This window comes from Rana temporaria, chromosome 8 (genome assembly GCF_905171775.1).
Source record: "Rana temporaria chromosome 8, aRanTem1.1, whole genome shotgun sequence".
NCBI lineage: Eukaryota > Metazoa > Chordata > Amphibia > Anura > Ranidae > Rana > Rana temporaria.
Genome location: NC_053496.1, coordinates 579,912 through 598,392, shown reverse-complemented (window position 1 = coordinate 598,392; position 18,481 = coordinate 579,912). Strand labels below are relative to the sequence as shown.

The following is an 18,481-nucleotide window of genomic DNA, read 5'->3' as shown; positions in this document are numbered from 1 at the left end:
GAAAGAGACGGAGACGTCACCAGAGGAAAAGAAGGTGGAAAGAGACGGAGACGTCAGCAGATGAAAAGAAGGTGGAAAGGGACAGAGACGTCAGCAGAGGAAAAGAAGGTGGAAAGAGACAGAGACGTCACCAGAGGAAAAGAAGGTGGAAAGAGACGGAGACGTCATCAGAGAAAAAGAAGGTGGCCAGAGACAGAGACGTCAGCAGAGGAAAAGAAGGTGGAAAGGGACGGAGACGTCATCAGAGGAAAAGAAGGTGGAAAGGGACAGAGACGTCATCAGAGGAAAAGAAGGTGGACAGAGACGGAGACGTCATCAGAGGAAAAGAAGGTGGAAAGGGACGGAGACGTCAGCAGAGGAAAAGAAGGTGGAAAGGGACGGAGATATCATCAGAGGAAAATAAGGTGGAAAGGGACGGAGACGTCATCAGAGGAAAAGAAGGTGGAAAGGGACGGAGACGTCACCAGAGGAAAAGAAGGTGGAAAGGGACGGAGACGTCACCAGAGGAAAAGAAGGTGGAAAGGGACGGAGACGTCACCAGAGGAAAAGAAGGTGGAAAGAGACGGAGACGTCATCAGAGAAAAAGAAGGTGGAAAGAGACGGAGACGTCATCAGAGGAAAAGAAGGTGGAAAGAGACGGAGACGTCAGCAGAGGAAAAGAAGGTGGAAAGAGACGGAGACGTCACCAGAGGAAAAGAAGGTGGAAAGAGACGGAGACGTCAGCAGAGGAAAAGAAGGTGGAAAGGGACGGAGACGTCATCAGAGGAAAAGAAGGTGGAAAGGGACGGAGACGTCATCAGAGGAAAAGAAGGTGGAAAGGGACAGAGACGTCATCAGAGGAAAAGAAGGTGGAAAGGGACGGAGACGTCATCAGAGGAAAAGAAGGTGGAAAGGGACGGAGACGTCACCAGAGGAAAAGAAGGTGGAAAGGGACGGAGATATCATCAGAGGAAAATAAGGTGGAAAGGGACGGAGACGTCATCAGAGGAAAAGAAGGTGGAAAGGGACGGAGACGTCACCAGAGGAAAAGAAGGTGGAAAGAGACGGAGACGTCACCAGAGGAAAAGAAGGTGGAAAGAGACGGAGACGTCATCAGAGGAAAAGAAGGTGGAAAGGGACGGAGACGTCAGCAGAGGAAAAGAAGGTGGAAAGAGACGGAGACGTCATCAGAGGAAAAGAAGGTGGAAAGAGACGGAGACGTCACCAGAGGAAAAGAAGGTGGAAAGAGAGGGAGACGTCAGCAGAGGAAAAGAAGGTGGAAAGAGACGGAGACGTCATCAGAGAAAAAGAAGGTGGAAAGAGACGGAGACGTCACCAGAGGAAAAGAAGGTGGAAAGAGACGGAGACGTCACCAGAGGAAAAGAAGGTGGAAAGAGACGGAGACGTCAGCAGAGGAAAAGAAGGTGGAAAGGGACAGAGACGTCAGCAGAGGAAAAGAAGGTGGAAAGAGACAGAGACGTCACCAGAGGAAAAGAAGGTGGAAAGAGACGGAGACGTCACCAGAGAAAAAGAAGGTGGCCAGAGACAGAGACGTCAGCAGAGGAAAAGAAGGTGGAAAGAGACGGAGACGTCACCAGAGGAAAAGAAAGTGGAAAGAGACGGAGACGTCACCAGAGGAAAAGAAGGTGGAAAGAGACGGAGACGTCATCAGAGGAAAAGAAGGTGGAAAGGGACGGAGACGTCACCAGAGGAAAAGAAGGTGGACAGAGACGGAGACGTCACCAGAGGAAAAGAAGGTGGAAAGAGACGGAGACGTCACCAGAGGAAAAGAAGGTGGACAGAGACGGAGACGTCACCAGAGGAAAAGATGGTGGAAAGGGACGGAGACGTCATCAGAGGAAAAGAAGGTGGAAAGAGACGGAGACGTCACCAGAGGAAAAGAAGGTGGAAAGAGACGGAGACGTCACCAGAGGAAAAGAAGGTGGAAAGAGATGGAGACGTCATCAGAGGAAAAGAAGGTGGAAAGAGACGGAGACGTCACCAGAGGAAAAGAAGGTGGAAAGAGACGGAGACGTCACCAGAGGAAAAGAAGGTGGAAAGAGACGGAGACGTCACCAGAGGAAAAGAAGGTGGAAAGAGACGGAGACGTCATCAGAGGAAAAGAAGGTGGAAAGAGACGGAGACGTCACCAGAGGAAAAGAAGGTGGAAAGAGACAGAGACGTCACCAGAGGAAAAGAAGGTGGAAAGAGACAGAGACGTCACCAGAGGAAAAGAAGGTGGAAAGAGACGGAGACGTCACCAGAGGAAAAGAAGGTGGAAAGAGACGGAGACGTCATCAGAGGAAAAGAAGGTGGAAAGAGACGGAGACGTCAGCAGAGGAAAAGAAGGTGGAAAGGGACGGAGACGTCATCAGAGGAAAAGAAGGTGGAAAGAGACGGAGACGTCAGCAGAGGAAAAGAAGGTGGAAAGGGACGGAGACGTCATCAGAGGAAAAGAAGGTGGAAAGGGACGGAGACGTCATCAGAGGAAAAGAAGGTGGAAAGGGACAGAGACGTCATCAGAGGAAAAGAAGGTGGACAGAGACGGAGACGTCATCAGAGGAAAAGAAGGTGGAAAGGGACGGAGACGTCAGCAGAGGAAAAGAAGGTGGAAAGGGACGGAGATATCATCAGAGGAAAATAAGGTGGAAAGGGACGGAGACGTCATCAGAGGAAAAGAAGGTGGAAAGGGACGGAGACGTCACCAGAGGAAAAGAAGGTGGAAAGAGACGGAGACGTCACCAGAGGAAAAGAAGGTGGAAAGAGACGGAGACGTCATAAGAGGAAAAGAAGGTGGAAAGGGACGGAGACGTCAGCAGAGGAAAAGAAGGTGGAAAGAGACGGAGACGTCATCAGAGGAAAAGAAGGTGGAAAGAGACGGAGACGTCACCAGAGGAAAAGAAGGTGGAAAGAGAGGGAGACGTCAGCAGAGGAAAAGAAGGTGGAAAGAGACGGAGACGTCATCAGAGAAAAAGAAGGTGGAAAGAGACGGAGACGTCACCAGAGGAAAAGAAGGTGGAAAGAGACGGAGACGTCACCAGAGGAAAAGAAGGTGGAAAGAGACGGAGACGTCAGCAGATGAAAAGAAGGTGGAAAGGGACAGAGACGTCAGCAGAGGAAAAGAAGGTGGAAAGAGACAGAGACGTCACCAGAGGAAAAGAAGGTGGAAAGAGACGGAGACGTCACCAGAGAAAAAGAAGGTGGCCAGAGACAGAGACGTCAGCAGAGGAAAAGAAGGTGGAAAGAGACGGAGACGTCACCAGAGGAAAAGAAAGTGGAAAGAGACGGAGACGTCACCAGAGGAAAAGAAGGTGGAAAGAGACGGAGACGTCATCAGAGGAAAAGAAGGTGGAAAGGGACGGAGACGTCACCAGAGGAAAAGAAGGTGGACAGAGACGGAGACGTCACCAGAGGAAAAGAAGGTGGAAAGAGACGGAGACGTCACCAGAGGAAAAGAAGGTGGACAGAGACGGAGACGTCACCAGAGGAAAAGATGGTGGAAAGGGACGGAGACGTCATCAGAGGAAAAGAAGGTGGAAAGAGACGGAGACGTCACCAGAGGAAAAGAAGGTGGAAAGAGACGGAGACGTCACCAGAGGAAAAGAAGGTGGAAAGAGACGGAGACGTCATCAGAGGAAAAGAAGGTGGAAAGAGACGGAGACGTCACCAGAGGAAAAGAAGGTGGAAAGAGACGGAGACGTCACCAGAGGAAAAGAAGGTGGAAAGAGACGGAGACGTCACCAGAGGAAAAGAAGGTGGAAAGAGACGGAGACGTCATCAGAGGAAAAGAAGGTGGAAAGAGACGGAGACGTCACCAGAGGAAAAGAAGGTGGAAAGAGACAGAGACGTCACCAGAGGAAAAGAAGGTGGAAAGAGACAGAGACGTCACCAGAGGAAAAGAAGGTGGAAAGAGACGGAGACGTCACCAGAGGAAAAGAAGGTGGAAAGAGACGGAGACGTCACCAGAGGAAAAGAAAGTGGAAAGAGACAGAGACGTCACCAGAGGAAAAGAAGGTGGAAAGAGACGGAGACGTCAGCAGAGGAAAAGAAGGTGGAAAGAGACGGAGACGTCAGCAGAGGAAAAGAAGGTGGAAAGGGACGGAGACGTCATCAGAGGAAAAGAAGGTGGAAAGGGACGGAGACGTCACCAGAGGAAAAGAAGGTGGAAAGGGACGGAGACGTCAGCAGAGGAAAAGAAGGTGGAAAGAGACGGAGACGTCACCAGAGGAAAAGAAGGTGGAAAGGGACGGAGACGTCTCGGGTGGAGCCGGGGGCAGATCTTTTGTTCTTCTCAGTCCTCAGAATTAGTTTGGACACCCCCTGTGTATCATCTTCGGGGGTCTAACCATCTATGATGTAGAATACAAGAATCGATGAAGTCGGGATATTTACCGTGTACATAGAGCCAGTGTTCAGCTTTTCCCAGAATGCCGTTCTTCCCATGGACAGAACACACCCAGATCCCAGAATCCTCTCTGTGGACGGCGGGGAGGTTCAGTTGGGCTCCTTTGATCACGTCCTGATGCCGTGTGGAGTTTAGAGGTCCCGTCCAATCATAGAGCTCCCCCTCGGCTGCCCCGGTGACATTGCAGGCCAATCTCAGGGAAGAGCCCTCTTTGGCAAAGGTCGGCCCCGGAGGAAACACTGCGGAGACCAGAGAAGCACCTCGTCTAGATTATTACACACAATGTAGAAATTATTATGCTTCTATCATTCCTGATTGCAGGGCGGCCATCACACATTTTGGGGCCCCTTACACAGCTTTAGGCAGGGTCCCCCTGGGGCAGAGAACCGGGGGAGGGGGGGTGCTGGAAAAAAAAAAAAAAACAAGGGGACCATCGCGCTCCTTAGAGGTGTAATGCCTGTACCCCCCTGATGGCGAACGTTCTTAACCACAAGCCGACCAGCGATATACGTCAACACAATGGCTCGGCTGGGCACACGGGCCCCTTTAAGATGCGGCATTGTGGGTACGCACGCGCCTGCCGCCAGCTCTGTGAGTCCAACTCGATGTCCGTGGGCAGTGCCGAACCTGACCTCCCTGGGGCCCTAAGCAAAATGACATGTCACATTAAAAAGTTGAGAAGCGGGGGGGGGGGGGTGTCACCCCGCTAGAGGGGTGACACCATCCCGTTTTTAATTTTTATTTTTTTAGCTGACATGCCCAGCCTGCCCTGTGCAATCCCAGCCTGCCCTGTACCACCTTAGCCTGCCCTGTACCACCACAGCCTGTCCTGTACCACCCCAGCCTGCCCTGTACCACCCCAAACTTTCCCATGCCACCCCAACTTGCCCTGTGCCACCCTAACTTGCCCTGTACCACCCCAACCTGCCCAATGCCACCCTAACTTGCCCTGTACCCCCCCAACCTTTCCTGTGCCATCCCAACTTGCTCTATGCCACCCTAACTTTCCCTATACCACCCCAACCTGCCCTATATCACCCCAACATGCCCTACACCACCTTAACCTGTCCTATACCACCCCACTACCCTAACCTGCCACTATACTGCCCTATACTATCATTTACAGGGGCTGGTTTGGGGTGCGCCCCGTGCCCGTGCGCTGCCTGCTTGGTGCTGGGCAGCCTAGACAGAGGGGGGGGTGACACCATGTTTTACCGCACCGGGTGACACCAACCCTAGTGACGCCACTGGGGGGGGGGTGTTTTCCGCTGTCGGAAATTACATCTTACATTAGCTGGGGGGTGCTGACTTCTTACCTCTTCTCCAATGCAGCCGGTGAGGTTAAGAAGTGGGGTTGAGGGGCCGAAAATGACTTCTCACCAGGCGGGGCCTCTAGTAATTTGGGGGGCCCTCCGCAGCTTTGCGGGGCCCTAAGCGGCTTGCTTAGTGAGCCTATAGGGCGGATCGGCCCTGCCCGTGGGGATGCCCACGATCGTCTCACGGAGAGGAAGAATGGGGAAATTATGCAAAAAAGCATTTCCCCCGTTCCGCCTAGTGACATATCACTGATCACAGCTTCCTGTCATCTGGAACAGCGACCAGTGACATGTCACACATAACCACACCCCCCTACAGTTAGACTCACTCCCTAGGACACACTTAACCCCATTCAGCACCCCCTAGTGGTTAACCAATTCACTGCCAGTGTCATTTTTACAGAGCATTTTTATAGCACTGATCGCTGTATAAATGACAATGGTCCCAAAATTTCGTCAAAAGTGTCCAATGTGACCGCCATAATGTCGCAGTCACGATAAAAATCGCAGATCGTTGCCATTACCAGTAAAAAAAATATTAATAATAATGCCATATTTCTATTTCCTATTTTGTAGACGCTATGGCCCGGATTCTCAGAGGGCTTACGACGGCACAGCGCAATATACGCCGTCGTAAGTCCTAATCCGACCCGTCGTATCTATGCGCCTGATTCTTAGAATCAGTTACGCATAGATATCCATTAGATCCGACAGGCGTAAGTCTCTTACCCCGTCGGATCTTAACTGCAATTTTTTTTTTGTCCGCTAGGTGTCGCCGCCGTCGTTTTCCCCATCAAGTATGCAAATTAGCTAGATACGCGAATTCCCGAACGTACGCGCGGCCGACGCAGTAAAGTTACGACGTTTACGTTAGGCTTTTCCCGGCGTAAAGTTGCCCCTGGGTATATGAGGCGCAACCAATGTTAAGTATGGCCGTCGTTCCCGCGTCGAAAATGTATAAAATTACGTTGTTTGCGTAAGTCGTCCGTGAATGGGGCTGGACGCCATTTACCTTCACGTCGAAACCAATGACGTCCTTGAAACGTAATTTAGCGCAATGCACGTCGAGAAATTTTAGGGGCGGCGCATGCGCATTACGTTCGGCGCGGTAACGCGCTTAATTTAAATGCTATACGCCCCCTACCCGCCTAATTTGAATTAGGCGTGCTTGCGCCGGGTGATTTACGCTACGCGGCCGCAATTTTACAGGCAAGTACTTTGTGAAGAAAGCACTAGCCTGTAAAACTTGCGGCGGCGTAACGTAAATCAGATATGTTACGCCGCCGCAGAGATACGCCGGATCTACCAGAAAAAAGGGAAAAAAATGCTTTTTATATATTTTTGGGGATATTTATTACAGCAAAAAGTAAAAAAATATTTTTTTTCAAAATTGTCGCTCTATTTTTGTTTATAGCGCAAAAAATAAAAACCGCAGAGGTGATCAAATACCACCAAAATAAACTCTATATGTGGGGGAAAAAGGACGTCAATTTTGGTTGGGAGCCACGTCGCACGACCGCGCAATTGTCTGTTAAAGCGCCGCAGTGCCGAATCACAAAAAAGTGCTCTGGTCTTCGGACAGCCAAATGGTCCGGGGCTGAAAGGTAAATCTTTGAACATACGCGTGCGGCCGGCATGAAGTCGTTTTGGATAAACTTTATTGGAAACAATAAGGAACATGACTGACCTTGGATGACCTTCAGGGTGATGCTCCTGCTCATCAGCTGACCCCGGTAAGTGACGTCACATCTGTAGGTTGCGGCGTCCTCCGGGGTCACGTGTGGGAGGGTCAGGACTTGGTTGTCGCCTCGGATGGAGTCGGAGTCTTTGCTCCATTGTACAGTCAGGGGCCACTCTGCGGGGACCTCAGTGACATCACAGGGGAGCGTTACCTGAGAGCCGACGGCGGAGTACCGAGAGATCCGAGGAGGACCCGATACACCTGATGGAGGCAAAACACAACGCGCTTACTGAAGAGTTCATAATGAGCGCCGCGTATTTTCCGACAACAAATGTTTGAGAGCTGCTTATCAATTTTTTCTGACAACAAAAGTTCTTGGTCGGAAATTCCGATCATGTGTATCCAATTCTGACGCACAAAAATCCTACGCATGCTCGGAATCATTGAACTTCATTTTTCTCGGCTCGTCGTAGTGTTGTACGTCACCGCGTTCTTGGCAATCGGAATTTCCGAGCAACATTTGAGTGACCGTGTGTATGCAAGCAGGGGCGGACTGACCACTTGGGCACTGCCCGAGGGCCCCATGCCACTAGGGGGCGCCATCAGGATTGCCCGGGGGGCCCATAATCTCCTATTGCCCGGGCGCCCATTAATCTCCTATTGCCCGGGGGCCCCATAATCTCCTATTGCCCAGGGGCCCCATAATCTCCTATTGCCCGGGGGCCCCATAATCTCCTATTGCCCAGGGGCCCCATAATCTCCTATTGCCCGTGCGCCCATTAATCTCCTATTGCCCGGGGGGCCCATAATCTCCTATTGCCCAGGGGCCCCATAATCTCCTATTGCCCGGGCGCCCATTAATCTCCTATTGCCCGGGGGCCCCATAATCTCCTATTGCCCAGGGGCCCCATAATCTCCTATTGCCCGGGGGCCCCATAATCTCCTATTGCCCAGGGGCCCCATAACCTCCTATTGCCCGTGCGCCCATTAATCTCCTATTGCCCGGGGGGCCCATAATCTCCTATTGCCCAGGGGCCCCATAATCTCCTATTGCCCGGGCGCCCATTAATCTCCTATTGCCCGGGGGCCCCATAATCTCCTATTGCCCAGGGGCCCCATAATCTCATATTGCCCGGGGGCCCCATAATCTCCTATTGCCCAGGGGCCCCATAATCTCATATTGCCCGGGGGCCCCATAATCTCCTATTGCCCGGGGGCCCCATAATCTCCTATTGCCCAGGGGCCCCATAATCTCATATTGCCCGGGGGCCCCTTAATCTCCTATTGCCCAGGGGCCCCATAATCTCATATTGCCCGGGGGCCCCATAATCTTCTATTGCCCGGGGGCCCCATAATCTCCTATTGCCCGGGGGGCCCATAATCTCATATTGCCCGGGGGCCCCATAATCTTCTATTGCCCGGGCGCCCATTAATCTCCTATTGCCCGGGCGCCCCATAATCTCCTATTGCCCAGGGGCCCCATAATCTCCTATTGCCCGGGGGCCCCATAATCTCCTATTGCCCAGGGGCCCCATAATCTCCTATTGCCCGGGCGCCCATTAATCTCCTATTGCCCGGGGGGCCCATAATCTCCTATTGCCCAGGGGCCCCATAATCTCCTATTGCCCGGGCGCCCATTAATCTCCTATTGCCCGGGGGCCCCATAATCTCCTATTGCCCGGTGGCCCCATAATCTCCTATTGCCCGGGGGCCCCATAATCTCCTATTGCCCAGGGGCCCCATAATCTCATATTGCCCGGGGACCCCATAATAGACATGTGCAATTCGTTTAGTTTCTAATTCGTTTTTTAACGAATTTTGACAAATTAGTTAATTCCGAAAGTTTCAAATTTTCGAACTTTCGAATTTCCGAAATTTGGACATTTTTAAATTTTCAAATTTTTAAATTTCCAAAATTCCGAAATTCGAAAATTGAAAAATTGAAAATTTCAAAAAATCGAGATTTGAAATTGCAAATTTTGAAAATCTAAAATTCGAAAAACTAAAATTCGAAAATGGTAAATTTCGAAAATTGGATGTTTGAATTTCTGAATTTAGTAATTTATAGATTTTCGAAAAAAAAACAAAAAAAAAACGAATAAAACAAAAACAAACAAAAAAAATTTCTGCAGTGCACATGTCTACCCCATAATCTCCTATTGTCCGGGGGCCCTATAATCTCCTATTGCCCGGGGGCCCTATAATCTCCTATTGTCCGGGGGCCCTATAATCTCCTATTGTCCGGGGCCCTATAATCTCCTATTGTCCGGGGGCCCTATGATCTCCTATTACCCAGGGGGCCCTATAATCTCCTATTGCCCGGGGGCCCTATAATATCCTATTGTCCGGGGGCCCCATAATCTCCTATTGCCCGGGGGCCCCATAATCTCCTATTGCCCAGGGGCCCCATAATCTCCTATTGCCTGGGGGCCCCATAATCTCCTATTGCCCGGGGGCCCCATAATCTCCTATTGCCCAGGGGCCCCATAATCTCCTATTGCCCGGGGGCCCCATAATGTCCTATTGCCTGGGGGCCCCATAATCTCCTATTGCCCGGGGGCCCCATAATCTCCTATTGCCTGGGGGTCCCATAATCTCCTATTGTCCGGGGGCCCTATAATCTCCTATTGCCCGGGGGCCCTATAATCTCCTATTGTCCGGGGGCCCTATAATCTCCTATTACCCAGGGGGCCCTATAATCTCCTATTGTCCGGGGGCCCTATAATCTCCTATTGTCCGGGGGCCCTATAATCTCCTATTGTCCGGGGGCCCCTACAATCTCCTATTGTCCGGGGGCCCTATAATCTCCTATTGCCCGGGGGCCCTATAATCTCCTATTGTCCGGGGGCCCTATAATCTCCTATTGCCCGGGGGCCCTATAATCTCCTATTGTCTGGGGCCCTATAATCTCCTATTGTCCGGGGGCCCTATAATCTCCTATTACCCAGGGGGCCCTATAATCTCCTATTGTCCGGGGGCCCTATAATCTCCTATTGTCCGGGGGCCCTATAATCTCCTATTGCCTGGGGGCCCTATAATCTCCTATTGTCCGGGGCCCTATAATCTCCTATTGTCCGGGGGCCCCTACAATCTCCTATTGTCCGGGGGCCCTATAATCTCCTATTGCCCGGGGGCCCCATAATCTCCTATTGCCCGGGGGCCCTATAATCTCCTATTGCCGGGGGGCCCCATAATCTCCTATTGTCTGGGGGGCCCCATAATCTCCTATTGTCTGGGGGGCCCCATAATCTCCTATTGTCCGGGGGCCCTATAATCTCCTATTGTCCGGGGGCCCTATAATCTCCTATTGTCCGGGGGCCCTATAATCTCCTATTGCCCGGGGGCCCTATAATCTCCTATTGTCCAGGGGGCCCCATAATCTCCTATTGTCCGGGGGGGCCCTATAATCTCCTATTGTCCGGGGGCCCTATAATCTCCTATTGTCCGGGGGGGCCCCATAATCTCCTATTGTCCGGGGGCCCTAAAATCTCCTATTGCCCAGGGGGCCCCATAATCTCCTATTGCCCGGGGGCCCCATAATCTCCTATTGTCCGGGGGCCCTATAATCTCCTATTGTCCGGGGGCCCTATAATCTCCTATTGCCCGGGGGCCCTATAATCTCCTATTGCCCGGGGCCCTATAATCTCCTATTGCCCGGGGGCCCTATAATCTCCTATTGTCCGGGGGCCCTATAATCTCCTATTACCCAGGGGGCCCTATAATCTCCTATTGTCCGGGGGCCCTATAATCTCCTATTGTCCGGGGGCCCTATAATCTCCTATTGTCCGGGGGCCCTATAATCTCCTATTGCCCGGCGGCCCTATAATCTCCTATTGTCTGGGGCCCTATAATCTCCTATTGTCCGGGGGCCCTATAATCTCCTATTACCCAGGGGGCCCTATAATCTCCTATTGTCCGGGGGCCCTATAATCTCCTATTGTCCGGGGGCCCTATAATCTCCAATTGCCTGGGGGCCCTATAATCTCCTATTGTCCGGGGCCCTATAATCTCCTATTGTCCGGGGGCCCCTACAATCTCCTATTGTCCGGGGGCCCTATAATCTCCTATTGCCCGGGGGCCCTATAATCTCCTATTGCCCGGGGGCCCTATAATCTCCTATTGCCGGGGGGCCCCATAATCTCCTATTGTCTGGGGGGCCCCATAATCTCCTATTGTCTGGGGGGCCCCATAATCTCCTATTGTCCGGGGGCCCTATAATCTCCTATTGTCCGGGGGCCCTATAATCTCCTATTGTCCGGGGGCCCTATAATCTCCTATTGCCCGGGGGCCCTATAATCTCCTATTGTCCAGGGGGCCCCATAATCTCCTATTGTCCGGGGGGCCCTATAATCTCCTATTGTCCGGGGGCCCTATAATCTCCTATTGTCCGGGGGGGCCCCATAATCTCCTATTGTCCGGGGGCCCTAAAATCTCCTATTGCCCAGGGGGCCCCATAATCTCCTATTGCCCGGGGGCCCCATAATCTCCTATTGTCCGGGGGCCCTATAATCTCCTATTGTCCGGGGGCCCTATAATCTCCTATTGCCCGGGGGCCCTATAATCTCCTATTGCCCGGGGGCCCTATAATCTCCTATTGCCCGGGGCCCTATAATCTCCTATTGCCCGGGGGCCCTATAATCTCCTATTGCCCGGGGGCCCTATAATCTCCTATTGCCCAGGGGGCCCATTAATCTCCTATTGCCCGGGGGCCCCATAATCTCCTATTGCCCGGGGGCCCCATAATCTCCTATTGCCCGGGGGCCCCATAATCTCCTATTGCCCAAAGTCCCCATAATCTCCTATTGCCCGGGGGCCCCATAATCTCCTATTGCCCGGGGGCCCTATAATCTCCTATTGCCTGGGGGCCCCATAATCTCCTATTGCCCGGGGGCCCCATAATCTCCTATTGCCCAGGGGCCCCATAATCTCCTATTGCCTGGGGGCCCCATAATCTCCTATTGCCCGGGGGCCCCATAATCTCCTATTGCCCAGGGGCCCCATAATCTCCTATTGCCTGGGGGCCCCATAATCTCCTATTGCCCGGGGGCCCCATAATCTCCTATTGCCCAGGGGCCCCATAATCTCCTATTGCCCGGGGGCCCTATAATCTCCTATTGTCCGGGGGCCCTATAATCTCCTATTGCCCGGGGGCCCTATAATCTCCTATTGTCCAGGGGGCCCCATAATCTCCTATTGTCCGGGGGGCCCTATAATCTCCTATTGTCCGGGGGCCCTATAATCTCCTATTGTCCGGGGGGGCCCCATAATCTCCTATTGTCCGGGGGCCCTAAAATCTCCTATTGCCCAGGGGGCCCCATAATCTCCTATTGCCCGGGGGCCCCATAATCTCCTATTGTCCGGGGGCCCTATAATCTCCTATTGTCCGGGGGGCCCTATAATCTCCTATTGCCCGGGGGCCCTATAATCTCCTATTGCCCGGGGGCCCCATAATCTCCTATTGTCCGGGGGCCCTATAATCTCCTATTGCCCGGGGCCCTATAATCTCCTATTGCCCGGGGCCCTATAATCTCCTATTGCCCGGGGGCCCTATAATCTCCTATTGCCCGGGGGCCCTATAATCTCCTATTGCCCAGGGGGGCCCATTAATCTCCTATTGCCCGGGGGCCCCATAATCTCCTATTGCCCGGGGGCCCCATAATCTCCTATTGCCCGGGGGTCCCATAATCTCCTATTGCCCAAAGTCCCCATAATCTCCTATTGTCCGGGGGCCCTATAATCTCCTATTGTCCGGGGGCCCTATAATCTCCTATTGCCTGGGGGCCCTATAATCTCCTATTGTCCGGGGGCCCCATAATCTCCTATTGCCCGGGGGCCCCATAATCTCCTATTGCCCAGGGGCCCCATAATCTCCTATTGCCCAGGGGCCCTATAATCTCCTATTGCCTGGGGGCCCCATAATCTCCTATTGCCCGGGGGCCCCATAATCTCCTATTGCCCAGGGGCCCCATAATCTCCTATTGCCTGGGGGCCCCATAATCTCCTATTGCCCGGGGGCCCCATAATCTCCTATTGCCCAGGGGCCCCATAATCTCCTATTGCCTGGGGGCCCCATAATCTCCTATTGCCTGAGGGCCCATAATCTCCTATTGCCTGGGGGCCCCATAATCTCCTATTGCCCGGGGGCCCCATAATCTCCTATTGCCCAGGGGCCCCATAATCTCCTATTGCCTGGGGGCCCCATAATCTCCTATTGCCCGGGGGCCCCATAATCTCCTATTGCCCAGGGGCCCCATAATCTCCTATTGCCTGGGGGCCCTATAATCTCCTATTGTCCGGGGCCCCATAATCTCCTATTGTCCGGGGGCCCCATAATATCCTATTGCCTGGGGGCCCTATAATCTCCTATTGTCCGGGGGCCCTATGAGTTGTCAGTCCGCCCCTATATGCAAAACAAGTTTGAGCCAACATCCGTCGAAAAAAAAAATCCACGGCTTTGTTGTCGGAAATTCCGATCGTCTGTATGCGGCAAAAGAGTGCGAAACGCCAGAGGTCCCAAAAGTCGCCAAACAGAGGAAAGAAAACGGACACTGATATTATATTTATAAATATTTTTGATACTTTTATATACAATAAAAGAAGAGAGAATTGAAACATTTGTAAATAAAAGATACATTTAGCTACAATTTCCCATTTTTCGATGTATTCCCTGGATAATGGTTTGGGGTCAATTTTAGGTTTCTACGTTTTTTTTTTATTATTGTTTATTTATTGATTATTTTCAGGAAAAAGATCAGCTTACATATGAAAAAGAGGGGACAATCCTGAAGGATTAGAATTATAACAAATTTCGTATAAAATGGGACACTGAAGTTTATTGGCGTTTTTGGCTTTTTTTTTTTTAAAGCCTATAAACTGAACTCTATTAGGTGGATTCAAATAGACCGCCGCATCTTTGCGGCGGCGTAGCGTATCGTATTTACACTACGCCGCCCTAAGTTAGCTAGGCAAGTGCTGCATTCACAAAATACTTGCCTGCTAAATTACGGCGGCGTAGCGTGAATAGGCCGGCGTAAGCGCACCGAATTCAAATGAGGATGTAGGGGGCGTGTTTTATGTAGATTAACTGTGACCCGACGTGATTGACGTTTTTTACGAACGGCGCATGCGCCGTCCGTGTACATATCCCAGTGTGCATTGCAGCAAAGTACACCGCAAGGACGTATTGGTTTCGACATGGACGTAAATTACGTCCAGCCCCATTCACGGACGACTTACGCAAACAACGTAAAATTTTCAAATTTTGACGCGGGAACGACGGCCATACTTAATATTGGCTGCGCCACCTAGGGGGCATGTTTATCTTTAGGCGGTCTATCTCTTACGGAAACGGCGTATCTTTACTGCGACGGGCGCACGTACGTTCGTGAATAGCCGTATCTAGTGATTTACATATTCTACGCCAAACTCAATGGAAGCGCCACCTATCGGCCAGCCTAAATATTGCACCCTAAGATACGACGGCGCAAGGTGAATGAATACATGGACATAGGGGAATAGGGACAAGCTGGGTGAATGAATACATGGACATAGGGGAATAGGGACAAGCTGGGTGAATGAATACATGGACATAGGGGAATAGGGACAAGCTGGGTGAATGAATACATGGACATAGGGGAATAAGGACAAGCTGGGTGAATGAATACATGGACATAGGGGAATAGGGACAAGCTAGGTGAATGAATACATGGACATAGGGGAATAGGGACAAGCTGGGTGAATGAATACATGGACATAGGGGAATAGGGACAAGCTGGGTGAATGAATACATGGACATAGGGGAATAAGGACAAGCTGGGTGAATGAATACATGGACATAGGGGAATAGGGACAAGCTAGGTGAATGAATACATGGACATAGGGGAATAGGGACAAGCTGGGTGAATGAATACATGGACATAGGGGAATAGGGACAAGCTGAGTGAATGAATACATGGACATATGGGAATAGGGACAAGCTGGGTGAATGAATGCATGGACATAGGGGAATAGGGACAAGCTAGGTGAATGAATACATGGACATAGGGGAATAGGGACAAGCTAGGTGAATGAATACATGGACATAGGGGAATAGGGACAAGCTGGGTGAATGAATACATGGACATAGGGGAATATTGACAAGCTGGGTGAATGAATACATGGACATAGGGGAATAGGGACAAGCTGAGTGAATGAATACATGGACATAGGGGAATAAGGACAAGCTGGGTGAATGAATACATGGACATAGGGGAATAAGGACAAGCTGGGTGAATGAATACATGGACATAGGGGAATAGGGACAAGCTGGGTGAATGAATACATGGACATAGGGGAATAGGGACAACTTGGGTGAATGAATACATGGACATAGGGGAATAGGGACAAGCTGGGTGAATGAATACATGGACATAGGGGAATAGGGACAAGCTAGGTGAATGAATACATGGACATAGGGGAATAGGGACAAGCTGGGTGAATGAATACATGGACATAGGGGAATAAGGACAAGCTGGGTGAATGAATACATGGACATAGGGGAATAGGGACAAGCTGGGTGAATGAATACATGGACATAGGGGAATAAGGACAAGCTGGGTGAATGAATACATGGACATAGGGGAATAGGGACAAGCTGGGTGAATGAATACATGGACATAGGGGAATAGGGACAAGCTGGGTGAATGAATACATGGCCATAGGGGAATAGGGACAAGCTGGGTGAATGAATACATGGACATAGGGGAATAGGGACAAGCTGGGTGAATGAATACATGGACATAGGGGAATAGGGACAAGCTGGGTGAATGAATACATGGACATAGGGGAATAGGGACAAGCTGGGTGAATGAATACATGGACATAGGGGAATAGGGACAAGCTAGGTGAATGAATACATGGCCATAGGGGAATAGGGACAAGCTGGGTGAATGAATACATGGACATAGGGGAATAGGGACAAGCTAGGTGAATGAATACATGGACATAAGGGAATAGGGACAAGCTGGGTGAATGAATACATGGACATAGGGGAATAGGGACAAGCTAGGTGAATGAATACATGGACATAGGGGAATAAGGACAAGCTGGGTGAATGAATACATGGACATAGGGGAATAGGGACAAGCTGGGTGAATGAATACATGGACATAGGGGAATAGGGACAAGCTGGGTGAATGAATACATGGACATAGGGGAATAGGGACAAGCTGGGTGAATGAATACATGGACATAGGGGAATAAGGACAAGCTGGGTGAATGAATACATGGACATAGGGGAATAAGGACAAGCTGGGTGAATGAATACATGGACATAGGGGAATAGGGACAAGCTGGGTGAATGAATACATGGACATAGGGGAATAGGGACAAGCTGAGTGAATGAATACATGGACATAGGGGAATAGGGACAAGCTAGGTGAATGAATACATGGACATAGGGGAATAAGGACAAGCTGGGTGAATGAATACATGGACATAGGGGAATAGGGACAAGCTGGGTGAATGAATACATGGACATAGGGGAATAAGGACAAGCTGGGTGAATGAATACATGGACATAGGGGAATAAGGACAAGCTGGGTGAATGAATACATGGACATAGGGGAATAGGGACAAGCTGGGTGAATGAATACATGGACATAGGGGAATAGGGACAAGCTGGGTGAATGAATACATGGACATAGGGGAATAGGGACAAGCTGGGTGAATGAATACATGGACATAGGGAATAAGGACAAGCTGGGTGAATGAATACATGGACATAGGGGAATAGGGACAAGCTGGGTGAATGAATACATGGACATAGGGGAACAAGGACAAGCTAGGTGAATGAATACATGGACATAGGAGAATAGGGACAAGCTGGGTGAATGAATACATGGACATAGGGGAATAGGGACAAGCTGGGTGAATGAATACATGGACATAGGGGAATAGGGACAAGCTGGGTGAATGAATACATGGACATAGGGGAATAGGTACAAGCTGGGTGAATGAATACATGGACATAGGGGAATAGGGACAAGCTGGGTGAATGAATACATGGACATAGGGGAATAGGGACAAGCTGGGTGAATGAATACATGGACATAGGGGAATAGGGACAAGCTGGGTGAATGAATACATGGACATAGGGGAATAAGGACAAGCTGGGTGAATGAATACATGGACATAGGGGAATAAGGACAAGCTAGGTGAATGAATACATGGACATAGGGGAATAGGGACAAGCTGGGTGAATGAATACATGGACATAGGGGAATAGGGACAAGCTAGGTGAATGAATACATGGACATAGGGGAACAAGGACAAGCTAGGTGAATGAATACATGGACATAGGGGAATAGGGACAAGCTGGGTGAATGAATACATGGACATAGGGGAATAGGGACAAGCTAGGTGAATGAATACATGGACATAGGGGAATAGGGACAAGCTGGGTGAATGAATACATGGACATAGGGAATAAGGACAAGCTGGGTGAATGAATACATGGACATAGGGGAATAGGGACAAGCTGGGTGAATGAATACATGGACATAGGGGAATAAGGACAAGCTGGGTGAATGAATACATGGACATAGGGGAATAGGGACAAGCTGGGTGAATGAATACATGGACATAGGGGAATAGGGACAAGCTGGGTGAATGAATACATGGACATAGGGGAATAGGGACAAGCTGGGTGAATGAATACATGGACATAGGGGAATAGGGACAAGCTGGGTGAATGAATACATGGACATAGGGGAATAAGGACAAGCTGGGTGAATGAATACATGGACATAGGGGAATAGGGACAAGCTGGGTGAATGAATACATGGACATAGGGGAATAGGGACAAGCTGGGTGAATGAATACATGGACATAGGGGAATAGGGACAAGCTAGGTGAATGAATACATGGACATAGGGGAATAGGGACAAGCTGGGTGAATGAATACATGGACATAGGGGAATAGGGACAAGCTGGGTGAATGAATACATGGCCATAGGGGAATAGGGACAAGCTGGGTGAATGAATACATGGACATAGGGGAATAGGGACAAGCTAGGTGAATGAATACATGGACATAGGGGAATAGGGACAAGCTGGGTGAAT

At 50.5% G+C, this 18,481-nt stretch overlaps 1 protein-coding gene across 1 annotated transcript in view; it reads right to left on the bottom strand.

Moving 5' to 3' along the window:
• LOC120909822 (basement membrane-specific heparan sulfate proteoglycan core protein-like) overlaps positions 1 to 18,481 on the bottom strand; it is a 53,278-nt gene that overhangs the window by 10,356 nt on the left and 24,441 nt on the right. Inside the window, exons 5-6 of the mRNA XM_040321549.1 lie at positions 7,388 to 7,642; positions 4,372 to 4,623 (exon numbers count right to left, since the gene is read on the bottom strand). Of these exons, the coding sequence (XP_040177483.1) occupies positions 4,372 to 4,623; positions 7,388 to 7,642 (507 nt within the window). The remainder of the gene's footprint in view (positions 1 to 4,371; positions 4,624 to 7,387; positions 7,643 to 18,481) is intronic.